Source organism: Salvia hispanica, chromosome 5 (genome assembly GCF_023119035.1).
Source record: "Salvia hispanica cultivar TCC Black 2014 chromosome 5, UniMelb_Shisp_WGS_1.0, whole genome shotgun sequence".
Lineage (NCBI taxonomy): Eukaryota > Viridiplantae > Streptophyta > Magnoliopsida > Lamiales > Lamiaceae > Salvia > Salvia hispanica.
The window spans coordinates 4,952,276-4,971,509 of record NC_062969.1 but is presented as its reverse complement, the minus strand read 5'-3'; the positions used below and the strand labels follow the sequence as shown (position 1 = coordinate 4,971,509).

The 19,234-nt window shown below is 36.6% G+C and overlaps 5 protein-coding genes, 1 long non-coding RNA gene and 1 other non-coding gene across 9 annotated transcripts; 3 read left to right on the top strand and 4 right to left on the bottom strand.

The window, feature by feature from the left end:
* Window positions 1-592: 592 nt before the first annotated feature.
* Window positions 593-1,652, top strand: LOC125189266. The gene is made up of 5 exons (XM_048086558.1): window positions 593-608; window positions 784-862; window positions 938-1,076; window positions 1,200-1,313; window positions 1,425-1,652. Exons 1-5 carry the CDS (start codon window positions 593-595, stop codon window positions 1,614-1,616), a joined length of 540 nt encoding a protein of 179 aa, XP_047942515.1. The 3' UTR covers window positions 1,617-1,652.
* Window positions 1,653-3,646: 1,994 nt separating this feature from the next.
* LOC125191052 (WUSCHEL-related homeobox 6-like) lies at window positions 3,647-5,528 on the top strand. The gene is made up of 4 exons (XM_048088514.1): window positions 3,647-4,141; window positions 4,214-4,486; window positions 4,605-4,669; window positions 5,066-5,528. The coding sequence occupies exons 1-4, from the start codon at window positions 4,009-4,011 to the stop codon at window positions 5,378-5,380; spliced, it is 786 nt and encodes a 261-aa protein (XP_047944471.1). The 5' UTR covers window positions 3,647-4,008; the 3' UTR covers window positions 5,381-5,528.
* A 519-nt stretch (window positions 5,529-6,047) lies between these two features.
* On the bottom strand, window positions 6,048-8,207 carry LOC125186955 (phytanoyl-CoA dioxygenase). 2 transcript variants are annotated; one of them, XM_048083445.1, is made up of 8 exons: window positions 7,886-8,207; window positions 7,751-7,805; window positions 7,210-7,278; window positions 6,948-7,066; window positions 6,696-6,843; window positions 6,477-6,621; window positions 6,306-6,392; window positions 6,048-6,214 (listed from the first exon to the last, which is right to left on the bottom strand). In XM_048083445.1, the coding sequence occupies exons 1-8, from the start codon at window positions 8,063-8,065 to the stop codon at window positions 6,172-6,174; spliced, it is 846 nt and encodes a 281-aa protein (XP_047939402.1). In that variant the 5' UTR covers window positions 8,066-8,207; the 3' UTR covers window positions 6,048-6,171. The 2 variants fall into 2 exon arrangements, with proteins under 2 accessions (XP_047939402.1, XP_047939401.1); XM_048083444.1 differs by having other exon boundaries at window positions 7,751-7,811; window positions 7,886-8,206.
* A 1,465-nt stretch (window positions 8,208-9,672) lies between these two features.
* Window positions 9,673-14,711, bottom strand: LOC125186364 (protein ESMERALDA 1-like). 2 transcript variants are annotated; one of them, XM_048082714.1, is made up of 10 exons: window positions 14,112-14,711; window positions 13,170-13,239; window positions 12,874-12,941; window positions 12,681-12,769; window positions 12,181-12,378; window positions 11,169-11,373; window positions 10,935-11,102; window positions 10,602-10,769; window positions 10,318-10,508; window positions 9,673-10,230 (listed from the first exon to the last, which is right to left on the bottom strand). In XM_048082714.1, the coding sequence occupies exons 1-10, from the start codon at window positions 14,472-14,474 to the stop codon at window positions 10,068-10,070; spliced, it is 1,683 nt and encodes a 560-aa protein (XP_047938671.1). In that variant the 5' UTR covers window positions 14,475-14,711; the 3' UTR covers window positions 9,673-10,067. The 2 variants fall into 2 exon arrangements, with proteins under 2 accessions (XP_047938671.1, XP_047938672.1); XM_048082715.1 differs by having other exon boundaries at window positions 14,108-14,131.
* A 1,116-nt stretch (window positions 14,712-15,827) lies between these two features.
* Window positions 15,828-16,854, bottom strand: LOC125191238. Its single transcript, XR_007171069.1, has 2 exons — window positions 16,121-16,854; window positions 15,828-16,051 (listed from the first exon to the last, which is right to left on the bottom strand). It is a non-coding gene; the product is annotated as an uncharacterized LOC125191238 (long non-coding RNA).
* Window positions 16,855-18,205: 1,351 nt separating this feature from the next.
* On the bottom strand, window positions 18,206-18,829 carry LOC125190350 (10 kDa chaperonin, mitochondrial-like). Its single transcript, XM_048087629.1, has 3 exons — window positions 18,645-18,829; window positions 18,435-18,574; window positions 18,206-18,353 (listed from the first exon to the last, which is right to left on the bottom strand). Exons 1-3 carry the CDS (start codon window positions 18,747-18,749, stop codon window positions 18,305-18,307), a joined length of 294 nt encoding a protein of 97 aa, XP_047943586.1. The 5' UTR covers window positions 18,750-18,829; the 3' UTR covers window positions 18,206-18,304.
* A 147-nt stretch (window positions 18,830-18,976) lies between these two features.
* On the top strand, window positions 18,977-19,058 carry TRNAS-AGA. Its single transcript has one exon. It is a non-coding gene; the product is annotated as a tRNA-Ser (tRNA).
* Window positions 19,059-19,234: the final 176 nt, after the last annotated feature.

The window sequence follows — 19,234 nt, the reverse complement described above, 5'->3', positions numbered from 1 at the left end:
ACCATTTTTGGTAGTGGACCCCATATTCCACTAACTCATTAGTCATTCCTACTCACATTTTATTATAAAACTAATACTTTAAAAGTAGGACCCACAATCCACTAACCTTTTCAACTCACTTTCCATTACATTTCTTAAAACCCGTGCCCAGTCAAACCGGGACGAATTTTCGTAGACGGAGGGAGTAATATATAACATGACTGCTTATTTGTCCTCATCAGACCAGATTTATGCTATATTGTCCAAGAAAAATTTAAGCTTTAATCAGTTACCTTCCATTATAGTGTCCTCAATAAGTATTAAGTATTCAGGATTGTTGATATAATATTAATGGAAGTTGTGAAATATTCTCAGATTCATTAGCTGCTCAAGACTGATTCCCTAAAAAAATGAGTCCTGAGAAGTCTAATAAAGCCTTGGATGGAATACATGGAATGCAATTGGTTTCTCACTCACCAGTTTCATTCCAAGAAATAAGCAAACAAAATGATTTAGCTTGTGGAGTCTCTAATACCGGCACCAACCACCAACGGCCTATCGTCCAGTAAGTGAAGAGATTCAAGGTGCCTAAAGTTTTAATCTTTCAACCAAAATGTTGTCAAGGTTAGGTACTGAGAGTTTTGTGTTTGGCCTAATGGTAATAATGATGTTGTAAATTAGGAAAGTTTCTGCTTATTTGAGGCCCATCCGTTGTTGTACACATACTGGTATTGCAAACCAACTAGCTATCTTAACATTGGTTTTTATTTATTATTGGAATATTGAATCTATTTATATGTCCAGGTGATCTAAACATTGCTGAAACTGTGGCTAATGTGCTTACTTCACTTCCTTTTATTGCCATTGGACTCCAAGCCCCAAGGTGATTTTGATACATAACTCGATAAGTTGCGTATTTGCCTTGTCGTATTCGTATCTTATTCTGTATCTCCTGTAGGAAGAATGTCAATTGTAAAATATATGCAAATTCATTGGTTGGAGTAGGACTTGCATCGAGTTTGTATCATGCTTCGAGAGGGAGATTGAGGAAGTATCTCAGATGGGCTGACTACACTATGATCGCAACAGCTACCGTGGTATATAACTCTTTAAATTAAGCTACAAGTTTCTGTTATTACATTGAAATTGGTTAAGTTTGTAGGAAGATTTATTATTGCCAACTTTGGTATCTATTGGTTCACTTTGGAATTCTTTGACAGTGCCTATCAAGAGCACTTAGGAACGAGAACCCGAAGTTGTTGATGACAGCATCAGCTTTGTTTCTGCCTATACAACCCCTCATGGTATCAGCAGTCCACACAGGAATTATGGAGGTGTTTATTCCATATCGAATCACACGATCTCACACTTGCATCTTGAATTTAATTGGCCTTAGCTTTGAGATCATTATATATGTAGCATAATCAATGTATATGTATGATCAGGTTGCATTTGCTAAGAGAGCATTTAAGGATCCAGAATTGAGGATGTATCATAATGTGCATAAGATGTCGTCGTTACTAGGCGGGGCGTTTTTCATGGCTGATGACTTGCTCCCCCAAACTCCATTCCTGCATGCTGCTTGGCACCTTGCTGCTGCTGTTGGAGTCACCACTTGCAACAAGCTCTTAGACTGATATAATTATATAAACACAACCTTCATTCATTTTGCTTATCATTTATCAAGGGATGTGCTGCATTGTACTATAATTATATAATATTAATCTCAGTGTCTCTTTTTTAGTCTTGCTAATGCACCTAGTTACATGCATGAGAATATTGTGTATATGTTGCAGCTCCTTTGCTGCCGTAATATTAATTGATTTTTCATTCTGAATTCTCTGATCAGTTATGAATAGTATTATTAGGTGAATACTAACTAGCTACTATACCAGAACAGTTGGAATTTGATTGAGCAAATAATTCTTCAATCACTCCTAACACAGTACTCCATAATGTACTAGCTACAGTAGTAGACACAATTAACAGAAATAGTAAATGTTTCTTAATACTAATTGTGGGTATTGTATACACGTGGGTGTCAAATGAGACACAAGATTGAAAATAGAGTGAATCAACGCAATTAAGCAAGACACATACTATGATAATGATATATTCTTCAGTAATAATAATGCCAATATGTATAAATGCTAACAACCTGATCAGGACTAATTCACATTGATTACATCTTTAAATGTTTAACTGCTAATATAGGGCGAGATGGTCTACTAATTACTTAGTACTCCTAGTATTGCTTGCATGCACGACCGATTGAGATAATCCAGCTGCAATTATTTTTTATTACTAGTACAAATTAATGTACTACTATGTCACAAATAAACTAGCTAGTAGTACTCATTATTACATAATAATAATAACTGTCATCAATAATCTGTTATCGATAAGGAGTTTTCGCAGGCATAGATTTCGGTGTGATTGGTACACCGATAATGGCAAGAATAATTAGGGGACGAATGCATATAAATATTCAAAAAGTAAATTATTCTAATAGAATTTCTTTAAAACTAACCCTATAAGATGTATTTATATTTTTCAACTATAAATTGTTAGTATTAATTATTGGATGGTTTGCACAGTAATATTCTTTAAAGCACCACACCATATATAACTAACAAATTCTATATTTATTAAAAAATGACATTAATTACTAATATAGCTACCTATATAGAGTCGTCATTAGTATTTGAGCCACATTCATTAGTAGCTGAGCCGCCGGCTGGTCCCGAAAGATACATCATAAATAAACTTTTGCGATTACTACTATTTTTTTTAAAATTTTTATTCGGATAATGAGACACATATGAATGTCAAATAAAAACATATGGGGTTAAATATCACTTATTGGTTCAACAATATACGCAGTTTTAGAGATGAGATTGGACCACAGACATAAACATAATTTTAAGATTGTTTTATGTTCCCTAATATGTATATTTATATATTTTTGCTATAACAAAATTAATCTTTCATAGTGATATGAGTTTAGTGGTACCAAGAGAGTTGTTATACTACAACAATACATGCATCTATTTAAATAAAAGTAAATTTAATTGCATTTATAATAATTTATTAGAATTATACTCTCGTCAAATGTATGACAATCTTTATTTTTGTGCAAGCATAATAACTATCCATTACAAAATGCTACAAGATCTTGTGTAATATTGAAATTTAAAAGTCTCACAATCCTTTCAATATCACGTCACAACTAAAATAATTTGCAGCAGTGTACAAAACATGCATGGTAGCTAGAAATAATAGGCAACGAGACGTTAAAATAATGCAAATATATAGTTAAGTAGTTGCAGAGAGACGAAAAAATTTAATAATGTGAATACATATGTTGATATATGTGGGTGTGCATGCACGAAAGCATAAATGTAGAACAGGTTTAGTAGTATAAGTGAGAGGGCGCCATAACTGAATTGGATCAATAATTCAACAAAATGTTACACTAGTACGCAGGAATGAGTTCAATTAAATTAAAGGAGTTGGAGGTATTGAATTGAAGAGACAAAAGATAATTAAATTGTGGCAGGTATGGGAAATTAGTTGAGCATTAATCAAACATTTATATATAGAGAGAGAGAGGGATAGAGAAAGACAAGATGGAATGTGAAGAAATGTGAAAAAAGGAGAAGCAAGACATTGAAGTCCCAATGACACAGTCCTCATAATCTCATCATTGTCACGTCGCTTTTAAGTATCCATCTCCCAAAAAAACCTCCCAGAATTTCACGCCTCCCTTTTTTCTCTAAATCAAATTTCACCATAGTGTTAGTATGGTCAACCTACCTATTGTTGTTTGTTGTTTGTTACTCCATTTTCTCTCTCATTAATCTGCAAACCTCTCCCTTTGTTTCCTCGTCAAGTCTCCATCTCTGACCCTCCCAAACCCTATTTGTCTACATTTCTCTTCAGATTACACAATTCCAATTCCAATTCCAATTCTACTATTTATACACACATATGCACTTTGCTTCGCTGCATAACTAAATAGCAATACTAATGTGGACGATTGCGATGGATAGTAATAGCAGCAAGAAGCTCCGCCCTCTGATGCCGCGCCCAATCTATTCATCTTCTTCCTCCTCCTCCTGCTGCTGCCTACCAAACCCTAATATCTGGAGCAATTCCTTAAGTAAGTAATAAACCACTCAATTGCTTCATTTTTTTTAAATTTAATAATCTCAAATTCACCATGTTGCTGCAGCTGATCATCATCATCACAAGAGAGAGATGCCGCTGGTGAGCACGAGGTGGAACCCTACGCCGGAGCAACTGCAGGCGCTTGAGGAAATGTACAGACGCGGAATCCGAACTCCTTCGGCGGAGCAGATTCAGCAGATCGCAGCCAAACTCCGGCGGTTTGGAAAAATCGAAGGCAAAAACGTTTTCTACTGGTTTCAAAACCACAAGGCGAGAGAGCGACAGAAGAAACGTCGTCAGCTTGAGCTCCATCTGGCCGCCAAAAAACCCCCACCTGGTAACTAATCCACTACAAATAAAACACTGTTTACCCAGCAATTATAATTATAATCATACATGCAAATATGATGACAATAACTAGTTTAATTAAGATATAATTAAAGAAATTTATGCAGGAGTGAGCAGGAGATATATGGAAATTGAGCAACACGGGAAGGTCCCTATAGGCTCAAATTCAGAGGTAAGTACACAGTACTATTATAAATTATATAAATACATACATTTAATAGTACAGACTACGCAGTCACTGCAGCTATAGCAATAAGATTTTTTCTTTTTAACTTAGCTACTTAATTAATATTGATATAATAGTATAAGTGCTCGAAGCCCAAGAAGGAGGGGAGGATAGGTCACAAGACATAAGCTAGCAGAGGCAAAATTATGGGGCAATAATATGTATGTAGGTCAAAAATATTGAATTTGGGCAGGGAAAAGCATTGTATATTATGGAAAAAAGAATGAAAGTAAAAGCTGCAGTGTATACTTTCTGTTGAGGGTGTTGCCCCCAAAAAGTTGAAGAATTCCTCGATTTAGGTGCAAAATTCACTCAGCTTTTCATTAATGTACAAATTTCCAGGATTCTGCATCAATGCATGGCGCAGTGATTGCTGCTGACAGTGGAAAAGATGGATGGAAGAAGCACAAAGAATTGGAATTGAATTGGCAACTGGATTTGGATTTGGATTTGGATTTGGACTTGTCTAACATTTCTTCATCTTCTTCTACTGGACAAGAGAACACCAAACCCTACTATCCCTATCACCACCAAACTACTACTACTACACTTCACCTCTTTCCCAGCCCACAACAAGAAACCAGTACCCTTCTTCACCTTCCTCATACTTTTACCAAGCCTTCTAACTTCATCGAGTTTCTTCCTATTAAAAACTAATTCGCTCTCATGCACCTGCTGCAACTCTCTCTTCTCTTCTAGTGCGTGTTATATATGTAACATTAATTCTACTCATTTCTAGATTACCTACCAATATGTACCATCTTAATTAGCTTTCATTTACTTACCACCTACTATACTTTGTGTTTGTGCCTATCTAGCTACCTATCCATCCATCTGCATCATGTATACATATGTTTTGTTTGATGGATTAGACATAATAATTATGTCTTTGTGAATACTGGAGTAGTATTTTCTTGAAAGATTCAGTATGGTACTTAATATTGCATGGTGCCACACATGATTAATCTCAGACCAATTCAATCTCGATTCTCTATCAATTTAATCTCGACTCATCAAATTAACACCATCATACCAACTTTGTTTAAGTGATATAGCCTTACAAAACAAAACAAAACATAGTATAATTCTTTGAGAAAAAGGAAAAGTGGACATGAATGTTGTAGCAGCATGACACTTGTCCGTTTTCTTGCAATGCTGCTTTCGTTTTTCTTTAATATCATGCCCCCCTTGAGTACAGCAGTATGTTTATATTTTGGGTCACTGTATTTTTCTTTTTGTGTATTTTCCACTGTTTGTGCATTTTAGGAATGAATAGCATGCCCAAAATGATCTGATAAAGTCTCCAATGAATGAGACAGAAACATATAAAACAATTCAGAAGGTGGATAAATTTAGAGCGCGAAGGATTTTAACTGGATAAAGTAAGATTAAGTCAGCACTATTGCTATTATTATTAAAAGTTAAGCAATTCAGCCTTTTAATAAACTTCAGGAAGCATACAGGGGCTCAGCTTCTACCTTTCTTCTTATCCTGAAATTAACAACAAGAGTGATGGCAAATCAGAAGAGGAAGTTATCAACCTTATAGAATGAAATCTCATCATTGATCAATCGAGACTCACCAATTGTCATCGACCCATTTACATCCATCAGTATCCACCACATGGAGGCTGTATGCGTGTCGAGATGTTGAAGACTTGTTCTCGAAACTGCAGAACAGGCACAAAGATGAGCAATATATATTGAGCAAGCTAATGATAAATAACATTATGCGTTGTAGGCAGCCAATGGACCTCTGATGAATAAGATCCCCATGAATGACTACCAAGGCGCCAGCCTTTACTTCAATCGAAACAAAATCTTTCTGGTCATACGATGGAGAAGGTTTATCGAAGTGAACACCTGTCTCATCCCTAATGAATCTTCTTACGAGGCCAGCTGAGACGAAAAAACAAGATAATTTTGGTTATTTTGAACAATGTAACGGAGAATTAAGCAAAACAAGATTTTACCTTTATGAGAGCCAGGAATGGCCCAGAGGCAACCATTTGTGACTGTTGCATCCTCTAGAGCGAGCCACAGCCCGGTGCAAGTCGGTGGTTTGGTGTATAGAAACGAATTGTCCTGATGTGGCACTACTTCACCACCAATTCCAGGTTGCTGGGAGCACACAATTCATGTAGATAGGCATAAATATGTAAATGCACTTGGAATTGAGATGTCCCATACGATGAGATTCATAAATATAACAAGAAAAAACAAACCTTGAAAATGTACATGGACTGAATGACTATTGGCCTTTTGTAACCTAAAGAGCTCAACAAACCCGTTGCTTTTTCTGAAGTTGAGAAGCTCTTGAATGTAGGATCAAGTTCATGCAATGCTGCAAGGAAAAAGGTACTCGGGTAAATGGGAACCTAAATAATACTCATAAGAGATTAAACCAAAAACTCAAACTGTAGACTATTAAAATCTGTTACAACGACAGAGCAAGACATAAGAATAATGATCAGAATGGTAGCATACCATGCCCAACTTTATTTATCGATAATTGCTTCGGTTGCTTCAAACTCCCATCATCACCAAATGCTTTTTCTGTGAAAACAAACAGAACAACACATAATCAAGCATGAACCACAGCTACAAGATCTTAATCAACCAACGGGTAATGCTCCACATCTCCAATCAAGCGTAGAATGGTATGCCTAGACCTAGTTGAAACGCACGGGCCAGGGATTAGACTAAGCTTCTTGTTTCAAATATTCGTGTATCGTGGCCACCCGATGTGGACCCCAATATATTAGGTATCAAGCTGAAAAAGATAAATACAGTGCCCTGAACAGAGTAACTTAAATTTGATGATTAACTCAGTAACAACTAACATAACATCTTATAGAGCAATCATTGTGCATTGGAATACATCATATAATGTATAGGTTGAGCACAAATAGTCATAGAATTAAAACAGATTAGAAAAATTGCCACATGTAACAATAAATCAAAAACTTGTGACTAAACCTCCCAACACCAAACAAAATTAAGAATCTGAAAAGGATAAACATCATACCTTCAAAGAAAAAGGAAATCTTCTCAGCACTTTCGAAGAAGTAATCATCGGTTGTCTGTTGCTGAGAAGAACAGTTGATCAAAATTAAAGAGGAAAAATTGGAAGAAGACGAATAGAGCAAAATTAAATCTTTACTTGGTTGGTGGTGGAGAAGATGGAAGCTTTGCTGGAAAAGTCAAATTCTTCAAGCAATTGCTCCATTCTTGACCTAAGGGATCTAATCTCATCGGCGCTGGAAAAAGAGTCCAAAACCAAATAACCTTGAGAGTTGAAGAACTCCAGCTGGTCAGGATTCAGGTTTCCGGCGATTCCCATAGCTGATTATGTTCAAGCGTCGATTGTTACTGAATTCGTTTTTCTTCGAAGGAGAGCTGCAAATATCGTGATTTCGACCCCTGTTGCTTATCAAAGAGGAGAGCCCTATTCCTTCAATCCGCCGTCATATCCTTCTTGTTTTTCCTTTTTCTATTTGTTTTTTCAGGTTCTTCATTTATTTTGTTTTCACGTTACTCCCTCCGTCCCAGATAATTTGGGACATTTTGATCCGACACGGGCTTTAAGAAATCTAAATAAAAGTGAGTTAGAAAAAGTTGGTGAGACGTGGATCCTACTTTTAAAGTATTAATTTTATAATAAAATGTGAGAAAGAATGAGTTAGTGGAATATGGAGTCCAATACCAAAAATGATAAAAGTGAAGTGGGGCAAATTATGTGAGATGGCCCAAAATGAAATACTGGATTGAATTATCTGGGATGGAAGGAGTATTTAACAATAATTATTATCAATCTCACTTAAAACATTTTTTTTACCCCTTCTTTCTTAATATTTATTTTTCTAGATCTAAAATATATTTAGTTTACGTAGAAAGCTCCCTCTTGCCTATAAGAATATACATTTTGAATTTGACACGTGTTTTAATATACAATTGGTAAAGTAAGAAAGAGGTTGAGAGAAAAAATTATTAAATTATTATTAGTAAAAAAAGTCCTATCTCATTAAAAAGAAGATAATTTTCAAAATTAGAAAGTGCATATTCTTATAGAATGGAATTAAAGAAAATAGTACATATTCACCAAACTTGTAAAATTTAATATGCATATATAGTGGTAAGTTTTGGTATGCATAGTATGAAAGTGAATTTATGTCATCGTACCAAATTTACGTAGTTTGCTATATAAAGTTTGAATTCAAATTGTGTCAATTCATTAATAGGCATGCTATGAATTCGGTTGTTCATGTCATCATATCAAACTTCTAATTTTATGTCATCATATCAAACTTCTAATTTTATGTCAATTGCAAAAATCTAAACAACAATCAACTCTCGATCACACGACAACAACTGAGTCATCGTTGTAGCCAGCACGAAGTGTCATGGCCCCCGGTTCAATCGAGACACCGTGGTCGAGGTTGTTATCTTCGTTATAGGACATCTCACTAATTCTTTTGAATGCACTTAAATGATAAAAAAAAAAAAATATGATCAAGTGAGTATTACTCCCTCCATCCCATAAAAATATGAATATTTGGAATGACACGAGAATTAATGCACAAATGATAAAGTAAGAGACAGATAGAAAGATAATGAGACTCACCTTATTAGAAAGAAGGAAGTTACCAAAAATAGAAAGAGATATTTTTATGGAACATTCCAAAATGGAAAATGTCTTTATCTTTATGGGACGGAGGGAGTGTCCTTTATTTTTTCCGTGAAGTGAAAAAAAATTTAAAGCACTCTCGAAAAGATGTGGAAAAAAAAGATTTAGAGCTCTCTTGAAGATATACTCATGTTCACTCGTGTATCTTCAAAAAAAATTAAGTACAGTAGTATTTAATTTTAATACAAAATTTGGTAAGTTATATTGAAGTTATCTGGCGGGACTGAAATAGAAAATAACAAAATGAGTTTCCTACTAAAATATGACGATAAATTTTCCATGTATAACGAGAGAAAAGTACAGATACATACATAGAGAAGTTAGGGGTATACTATCTTTGTTGAAAATTTGAAATGAAGTGTTAGTACAGTGGAAGACGAGCAATGTACAATTGAGAAAGCAACAAGAAGTCGTCCTCCTTTGAATCATGTGTGGTCTATTCACAACTTAGTTAGATACAAGTGTTGATTGTAGTTGTACAAGTACATGTATAACTACTAGTGCCTATGTAGCTCAACTCAATCCTCCACTAACATTAGGGGTCATCAAATCCCTTGCTTTTCAACCCTTTTTCACCACGCCAAAAAATGCCATCCCTCCGAAGACAAGGAAGAAAATCCAAAGAATCACAAACAAATAATAGGACAAACTAGTGCGATCACGTTGGCAATGACGATCTTGCATTTTCGCTCTTGTCTGCTTTGCACATGCAATCTGGACAAGGGAATGAATAGATTGAATCACTCGGCCTCTTCAACTGTAACCCCTTTGAGACACTATTTGCTCGCATATTTACCATCTGCTTCTTGAAGTTTTTCCACCTGGGAAACACAATTTACATTTGTATGTTCACAAGTTGAACACAAACTAAAGAGGAGAGGCAGTCTGAAAATCAGATACTTGATTACCCGATATTTGGATTGTCAAATAACAATGCCAACTTCCGCTTATCTGGCCTGATTGTCCTGGAATGTCCACCATACAAGTATCTTCGATGTCCTAGTAGTAATTGCAGAAAGTTCCCACCTTGAGTTGGTACAAAAACTTCACTGTGAAGGCAAACAGTGTAGTCTATAGCAGCCATTCTGGAAGAGTAATTCTGGAAATATATAAGTAATTTGGGTTAAGAAACACATATTGATTGATATACTGAGAAGTTAAATAAACAAAATGATAGCTGTAGAATTAATACCTCAAATGGAGCTAGTTCCTCAGCAGATGCCAGTGTTTCTTTGGTTTGTAATAATGGAAACATTTCCAGAAGAGGAGCCATATACTTCTCAGAGTTGTATATCTTCCCGGACGCAAGATAAACAGAAGTGCTTTTCCCAAAGCCCATACCTCTCAGCATAAGACCTACCTGATTCATTAACATAACTAGGAATCAAAATGAGCTTTATAAAAAATGAAATGAACAGCCTTGTTATTCAAAGAAAATAAAAAACATATGCATGAAGCTCATTACTAAAGCTTACCACATGGGGTGGGGGGGAACTGAAGGGGATAATATAATACTGTGTAATACCTCTAAAGGAGTTAAGGGACAGCTTCCATTTAGTCTGATTGCTCCAGGAATTATGATTCGGCCTGGTTTAGTAAACTTCCCTTTCCAACCTCTTTCTCTAGCAGCAATCATGTCAACTTTTTCTTGCACTCCGCCATCATATATGCAACAAGAGAAAGCGACCATATCCTACAGAAAAACACGTTCAATACTTCATTTTGAAAGAGTTCACACACATAAACTCCCCTGACCCACCTCCTCAAATCGAAGATGCACAGATATATATTTGCCACCATTTTTTGCACTGTGTTTTTTCATTCTTTCTACCAAAAGTTCACCAAGAGCTGATATAGGATCTGCAAATCTTAGTGCTTGATAATTCGCCAAGCATCTAAGTCTTTGTACGGCTGGAGGAGCATCAGTAGATAGCCGATTTGCAAAAGGTGACAACCTTATGATCCTGATTAGCAAGTACAGAAGGATTGGGTGCAAATCCAAGAAGTGCAAAATTAAATACCAGAAACTGAGGCATACTCAGGCATAAACTATAAAAATCAATTCAAGAAACAAGAAAGTCAACTAGTAGTTACATCTGTCTGTAAGCCATGAACGAGATGCATCAAAAATGGGAAGATAACGAATTATTTCTAGACAAAAGTATTCACACCTAACCATTTGTGTGGAGCAGAAAGAGAGTACACATAAGATCAGCATCAGCAGCATGCCATTAGATTGATCTAATGAATCGGTAGAATGGTAAGATTGATATCGATAAGAATCATTCCCCCCTTAGCTTTGTCTTTAGTTATTTTATGTTTATCTTGTTTAGTTTCTAAGGTTTATCTTTGTTGCAGAGTACGTAAGTAGTATTCAATTTAGAGTTTGAGTAGGATTAGGGCCTAGGGGTCTTTGTGAAATCCTTCTAATTACATCCTTGAGGTTTAAAAAGAGTACCTGGGGGATCAAGTCATTGTGGACACCGTAAGCTGTGGAAACTGTTAATTTGTTCTCTTGTTATGTAATATTTCTCTCAATATCATTCATATTTCTAGTTCATTTGCTGCCCTGTTTGTGTGTTTTTCCCTGTGTTTCAAGCAGTAGCCGCACACCCCAGCCACCACCAGTCCACCACTTTCACTCCATATCAAAGATAGATGCAAAAACAAATCATATCACTGAAAAATCATAAATGCATTGGACAGATTGATTTCATAACAATGAAAGTGACACATAGTCTGGAATGACACTGAGAAACTTTAAGACTCACTTTTCTTCAAGCAGTTTTGGAAGAACTGTATCCTTGTAGTAATTTATTGATGACCAGGCTTGTATTCTGAAGTTGTACACGTTGCTCAAGTTATAGTCAAACCGCTCCATTATGTTTCCTGGAATTGTCTTCACTATTCGAACATCAGTTTCCAGTGTCTTTATAAAAAATTCTTCGTCATATATATCACTGAATTTGCTGTGCATTTCAAAAACCTGAATCAGTATCTCTACCTTTTCAACTACAAACATGTCAAATGAGATTGTTTTTTCCATAAGGCTTTGAACAGTTGAAGCAGGTTCTACTTATGTTCTAGTTGGGTGGGATTGCTTTACCTAGATATCTCATATTTTGTCTTCTCATATGATGACAATAACTCTCACGGTAGAACACTCTCACAGCCCATATACAGAATTTTATATTTGTCTCAGTAAATATGCAATTCATAGCTGTATTTGGTTCACAGATGCAAAACATGGCAGATATATGATATTGCTAACCTTGAATCTCTCCAAATACTATGGAAATGGAAATATGGAATTACAAGAGTTGCATTCAGGTAGGCAGCCACAGCCACAGCATTGCATATCTGTAAACACCACCAACAATGAGAGAGTGATGCTGCTATTCCAATTAATGTAAACTATGATAAGACTTTAGTTGAAAAATGAAGAAAGCTAACAATAAACTTACCGATGTTCTCTGCTGATTCAACCCACCGTTGGCCTCAACAAATATATATCCATTTGACTCGGGTAAGCCTACAAGAATAATGTACTACTATGTTTTTACATAATTTTTTCATGAAAAGATATAACAACGGTACACTAGAGCATATCAAAATACACAAACTCTATGACTCAAGCTGCAATATGCCAGTTTATAACAATCCTTTAATCTTCTGATCATATGTTTTGATGCCTAAGCAGGCTAATAGCGCCTAAAATATAAAACCTAGAAGATACCAAATATTTATGAGCTATCTTTACCTCCTGATGACTTTTTGATGCATGGTCTCCATTCACCACTTTTATAAGAATTTTTCCATACACTGGATATCTACAGGTAAGATGAAAAATCCCATTAATAGTATTAAACAGATGAGCCATGGGGTGTTCAGGAGATTTTTTTTGGAAGCAAGTAAGTTCAAATATAATAGCATCCATTTCAAAAGTATACAAGGGATTCATGTTTCTTCCCAAAGATAGCATCTCAGCTTGTATCATATGAATTGAGAAAAGGGGCGAGCTCATATCAGTTAGTACATTTGTTCAGCATATAAGCATAGAACCAGTCTGCTTTTCTCTATAATAAACAGACATGGCCAAGCAAATAAACACATCTTGGTCATCACTGTACAACATCATGGATGAATAGCCACTACACAATCCATTTAAGACACATTCCTGTATTTATTAGATTGGATTAGGAAATAGATGTTGCTTGGAAACTGTTAGATGTGAATCTAGATACTCTTACAATTGCAAAGCCCAGCATTCAAACATCGTGATTCAATGCACATTGGATTCTCGTCATTCTTACATTTCCTGAATCAGGTAACTTGTGTGCTATCAAACACTCGAGTCTAAGAGTTCTTAAAATGATTCGGAGAAGCAAGTGATGCATTTAAAATTCTAAAATGACAGGCACAGACGTACCTATATAAAGACAGAAGTAAATGACAGAAAATGGGTAAAATGCTAATACTGAAACACAGGAAACATTATGCAACTAAAAAAAAAGTAATACAAAAAATCACAGATCAAAACAACAATAGCAGAGCTATAATGGCCAAGAGCTCAATATCACTAACACTTGAGATCAATTTCACCTTGAACAACCGAGCAGCATAAGTAAACATGAATAAGGAGAAGATGAACAAGCAATTCAACAGAAGAAGATGCCAGTTAGCAGTTGCAGCACTTACTAACCGCATCAACAGACGAATTGTCAGAATCCATGTCGGATCGCAGCTTGGCGTAGAGCTGGGGGCTCCTATAAACAGAGCCAGGAGTATGCCTCAGCTTAACAATGGGGACGAAATCATACGACACCGTTTTCATGTAGAACAACATGACCGAAAGGTAAAGCAGGGGAGCAAAGAGAAAGAGGCCCTGGCGCTTGAGCAGAAGGGAGAGCAGGAACCACCCGAGCTGCTGGGCGAGTGATTTAGAAGCTGGCCGGACTGGCTTTGCGGCACGGCGATATCTCGGAGAGCGGTTGGGCGTCCGGGGAGACGCCGGCGGCGATCTCGGGCTGCAATTTCCGCTGCTGGGGAATTTGTACGGTCTCATCGCTGTTGTAGTCGCATTATAGTAAACAATATACCGTGATCATCAATAAATCCGCAAGGATTCAAAATCGTGGATGAAATTAGGGCAATTGTGCAGATGGAAGAAGAATAGTGAGAGAAATGACGTTGATGCAGAGATTGTTTGATTAACGGCGTTGATGTCGACGCAACCATCCCAATCCAAGCAAGGAATTTCATTCACGATTCCTTCCTTAATTAAGTAGGAGTAATTAATTAACCTCATAATACTAATCAGTCTCTCCTCACAAGGCTAAACAGACATGCATATATTACATCTTAATGACACCAAACAACACGTGCTTGCGAGAGTTGTACCTCTCTTCTTCTTGGGAGAGTTGTACACTACAAGTAACATATTTAATATTATTTGTTGATGTTTTATATAGTCTGGATCCAAATATCCATGTTTTACATCTTTTTCACTGTTTCGTATTTCGATATAGTAGTATTATAATTTAATGCAGCAACCATTTCTTTTGACAAACTAGTTAAGTAAAGAATATGTATTGCGTTCACTAGCACCAAAATCCAGTGTTTGCAGTACTCATAAAAGTGCTTTTTTTTGTACTTTACTATTTGGGCTACAAATAAGGGTGTCCAAAACCCGAATTTGCGGATACCCGAATCAGAAAATAAACAATTTTATACTACCCGATCCCGACCTGAAATGGTAAACGGGTATCGGCCCGCATACGCAGATACCCGAAACCCGCAGTGTGTTTAAACCTGGGCGATAGAAACTATCAAATTATCAATATGTATAAACATTCTGGTTTTCAAACATTGTGGTATTCTCTCTAAGTAGAAGATCCCAATTTATGCAGCTTTTTGGGAGTGCTACAAATATAAATACTATACTACAGTACTATGTAAATGGTGGATGAAGCAGCAACTATAAACGAATAAAAATAACAGTGGACAAGATTAATCACTTTTCTTCCACATTGCAAAGTGCAAACTGCAATGAGCTCTTCCTCAAATTAGGACGTACTACTAATGTAATGATGTAGCATGGGAAGGCTCGTTCTCAGTTGTTGTTTTCGCATGTTCTTGGCCTTGATGCTTGTTGTTTTGTACATGCAATTGAATGTGTTATCTATATTGCATATGGTGCATCTCCTATTTAGCGAAGAAACAAAACAGCAGGTTAAAAAAACAAAGGATTCGCTAAATTTAATGAGTAGCTCCCGAGCTATCTAACATTCAAGTGAAATATTTAGGACATGATTGGTAGCAATTTTGGGCTTTTACTGGAATCACAGTTAACGTGAATTACAACAATTTTAGATTATTAATGTTGGCTTTAATGATGTTTGGTACAAATCTTTTTTAGCTTAAACCATTGTTTGGTAGGCCAAAGTCAATTTACTGGAAAATCATACTAAACATTGTGCTACCATTTATGTCCTTCCTTTCTTAAGGCAAATAACTCTCTTCTCCCTCTCTTCTTCCTCATGACCCCTCTGCCTCTCCCTCCCTCTCTTCGCCTCCCTTCTTGCCTCTCCCTCCCTCTCTTTGCCCCCCTTCTCCATAAATCTGCATAAATTATGCCCAAATCTGCATAGGACAATAGACCTCTTTCAAATTATGCCCAACTTTGCAAGTATTTATGATAACACTACTCACAGGACAACGGAGAATGACAGGAGCAAAATCCTCCTCAAAGACTCCCCAATTTCTCCTCTACTCCGCCCTCCCTTCCACCACTATCCGATAAAAATCGGTTCGTGGGGTGCGGCTCCGGCGACGGCACATTGCAGCCGAAATCGCTTAGCAGCGGGCATCCAAGCGTCGTGCCGCCTTGGCAGTTGGGGCTCCACGCGAGCCACGACGGCGGCACCACCGTGAAGCAGTGTCTTTGTCTTGTGGTTATGGGTATGCAGTTGTAGATGTCGAATAGTGGTGGAAGGGAGGGCAAATTAGGCATGAAGCTACAAATCAGGTATCGGACAAGTTGAGAAAAAATAATACCTGCTTTCGTCTCGGATAGTGGAATGACTCAAACGCTGAATCTAATCTCAAATCCTGCAAGATCCGGATTTTTTCTACCGGGTTTGCAGATAAATCTGATATCTACCAAACGTATGAGAAGGAGGAAGAAGAAGGCCTTTTATGGCCTTTTATGTTCTTTTATGATTTTTATGGGGCTACCAAACATACCCTTAGTTGCAAATCTATGAGAACGAATAATATTTTGTAATGTACTGTAGTGTTTTCTGTGTAAGAATGTTAGATTACTAGTAGTATATTTTTTTTTTTCATTATATTTGAACATTTTTTATTATCCCTCGTCCAAAGAGAACTATTTGATGGCTTGAGTGAGTAGTGTATAAGTATATGATAAGTGAAATGTAGTGTTTGAAGCCGAAAACCAACCGATTTCCGAGCCAGTTCAATTTGTTCAAATACTTAATCCAGTTGATGCTAATTTGATTATGATAGTACTTCCTTCATCCCACTTGCATTAATTTTTCTTTTATAATTATCTTATAGTAGTTGATTTATACCGCTATTTCTTAAAGTTTTATTCTCTGCTTTAGTTCTCTTCATACTTAAATTAATAGTAGTACTTAAATATTTATAAAAAAAATGTCATGTCCAATAGAAATCATACTTGTGGCAGGGGAGGGTTTAATTTCAGTAATATACAACAAGAGCCGAAGCAGAAACACGAAATATTGGTTGATTATTGGAATTGAAGAAAAAGAGTTAATAAGAATGTGCAGCTAAACTCTCAATACTCGCATATTCAACATTGAGATTTCCGATGAATCAATGGTGCAGGGTCCCCAAGATATCTTCGTCCCTATACAAATGGTACCTGTTTCCCAACCAAACCAATTAGCAACACAGAAAGTGAAGATAGTCTTGGAGGATTGTAGATCCACGACTCAGAAGAAGATAATATAGTTATGAGGAAATGTGATTTAACCTTGGAGGAGGATTCCAGCTGCGGTTTGGGAAGGGGGCACTAATTTCTCCACCACCACCCTGTTCAAGGTTGGGATTAAGCGTTTCGCCATTTTCGAATTGGAAAGTGATGATGGAGTATGAGGGACGAAGTAGAAGGTTCTAGGGTTTTAGTGTTTTACCAATTTCAGATTGGGCTACTTATTTCTATGTGAGCAATTTAAAATCAAAGCCCAAACTTATTGTTTTAGTATAGATTTGGTGACAGACACATAGTTATTGGAATAATTAATCCAACATCTTTAACTTCAACTTATTCAACTCCAATTCCAACAATATGAAGCTACATTTTCAAGATCAGCAGTGAACTCTTCAACTAGAACTAATTCAACTCCAATTCCTACACTATGAAGGTGCATTTCCAAGATCAGCAGTGAAGTCATGGCCATGCCCATCTTCCGGTACACACCCAATGTCATCTCAGAGGCCATCATTGCCACGACTGTCATCGGCCTAATAGCTGCTTGTGAGATATGGAAACTTCAAATATGATTTCCTAGTCATGCTTTGTGCCTTTTTTTGGAGTCCTTTTCATTTCTGTTGAGTTACTAGTTACTACTACTCAACACTCTAAACATTATAATTAACTCACAATCATCATATAATGCTATGGAAATTAATATGCAGGTTGGACTTCAGAGTTGATTCATCCCAGTTTATGCTAATTTGATTATTGCTTTCATTATGATCTACTACTGGTTTGCTCAAAAAAGAGCTGAATTAGCAAAGGAGAATAGCAAATAAAAACAAAATATTGGTTTATTAATGGAATTGAAGAAAAGAGTGAACAACAATCTAAACTCCAATACTAGCTAATTTGACATTGAGATTTCCGATGAATCAATGGTGCAGGGTCCCCAAGATATCTTCATCCCTATACAAATGGTACCTGCTTCCCAACCAAACCAATTAGCAACACAGAAAGAGAGAAGAGATGATAGAGAGAGACTACTGAAAAATGAGATCTTACTCTTTTTCGTCTAATTTGATTTGCGTCCCGCCATACTCAGGCAACAGAACCTCGTCGCCTTCCTTCACCGCAACCGGAATATGATTTCCGGCGACGTCGCGACCTCCCGGTCCGACTGCAATCACCTTTCCAGAGTTCAACTGCAATTACAGATCCACGATTCAGAATAAGATACTATAATTCTATAAACATGAAGAAATATGATTTAACCTTAGAGGATTTCTCAGGTAGGAGGATTCCAGCTGCGGTTTGAGAAGGGGGCACTAGTTTCTCCACCAGCACCCTGTTCAAGGTTGGGATTAAGCGTTTCGCCATTTCCGATTGATGAAATTCAACGACAGCTGCTGATAGTTGATTAGGAAATTGGTGGTAGAAGAATATGACCAAGTTGTACGCTTGGGTGTATAAATCTCTAGGGTTTTTACCAATTTCAAATTGGGCTAGATTTGGGCCGTATCCAATTACCTGGACAATTTCAAAATTATAAAAGGTCATCCCATTTGTCATTTTATGTTGTCATAGACAAAAACACTTGCAAGAACGTGGTCGTGCCGGAGTGGTTATCGGGCATGACTAGAAATCATGTGGGCTCTGCCCGCGCAGGTTCGAATCCTGCCGACCACGCTTTTAGGTCATTTCTTTTTAATTGGAATTTTGATTCATGCTTTGTGCCTTTTTTGGAGTCCTTTTTATCCTTGTTGAGCAAGGCCTAGCCATAGCAGTTACTACTAACTTACAATCATCAAATTTTGTGTTAAAATCTCAGTTGATTTATCTTTTTGTGTAACTTTTCTGCTTCT

What these genes read in the sequence shown, in the direction of transcription:
- LOC125189266 (XM_048086558.1), top strand. An exon ending in TGATCGCAACAGCTACCGTG is followed by an intron (nt 1,077 to 1,199) that starts GTATATAACTCT and finishes ATTCTTTGACAG; the next exon opens with TGCCTATCAAGAGCACTTAG. An exon ending in TCCACACAGGAATTATGGAG is followed by an intron (nt 1,314 to 1,424) that starts GTGTTTATTCCA and finishes ATGTATGATCAG; the next exon opens with GTTGCATTTGCTAAGAGAGC.
- LOC125191052 (XM_048088514.1), top strand. Translation starts at nt 4,009, where the DNA reads ATGTGGACGATTGCGATGGATAGTAATAGCAGCAAGAAGCTCCGCCCT. An exon ending in TATCTGGAGCAATTCCTTAA is followed by an intron (nt 4,142 to 4,213) that starts GTAAGTAATAAA and finishes ATGTTGCTGCAG; the next exon opens with CTGATCATCATCATCACAAG. An exon ending in CTATAGGCTCAAATTCAGAG is followed by an intron (nt 4,670 to 5,065) that starts GTAAGTACACAG and finishes ACAAATTTCCAG; the next exon opens with GATTCTGCATCAATGCATGG.
- LOC125186955 (XM_048083444.1), bottom strand. Translation starts at nt 8,065, where the DNA reads ATGGGAATCGCCGGAAACCTGAATCCTGACCAGCTGGAGTTCTTCAAC. An exon ending in GATTTCCTTTTTCTTTGAAG is followed by an intron (nt 7,279 to 7,750) that starts GTATGATGTTTA and finishes TTGTTTTCACAG; the next exon opens with AAAAAGCATTTGGTGATGAT. An exon ending in AGTCCATGTACATTTTCAAG is followed by an intron (nt 6,844 to 6,947) that starts GTTTGTTTTTTC and finishes GTGTGCTCCCAG; the next exon opens with CAACCTGGAATTGGTGGTGA.
- LOC125186364 (XM_048082714.1), bottom strand. Translation starts at nt 14,474, where the DNA reads ATGAGACCGTACAAATTCCCCAGCAGCGGAAATTGCAGCCCGAGATCG. An exon ending in CCAAAACTGCTTGAAGAAAA is followed by an intron (nt 11,374 to 12,180) that starts GTGAGTCTTAAA and finishes CTTGCTAATCAG; the next exon opens with GATCATAAGGTTGTCACCTT. An exon ending in TGCATCTTCGATTTGAGGAG is followed by an intron (nt 11,103 to 11,168) that starts GTGGGTCAGGGG and finishes GTTTTTCTGTAG; the next exon opens with GATATGGTCGCTTTCTCTTG.
- LOC125190350 (XM_048087629.1), bottom strand. Translation starts at nt 18,749, where the DNA reads ATGGCGAAACGCTTAATCCCAACCTTGAACAGGGTGCTGGTGGAGAAA. An exon ending in TACCTGAGAAATCCTCTAAG is followed by an intron (nt 18,575 to 18,644) that starts GTTAAATCATAT and finishes CTGTAATTGCAG; the next exon opens with TTGAACTCTGGAAAGGTGAT. An exon ending in ATCAAATTAGACGAAAAAGA is followed by an intron (nt 18,354 to 18,434) that starts GTAAGATCTCAT and finishes GTTGGGAAGCAG; the next exon opens with GTACCATTTGTATAGGGATG.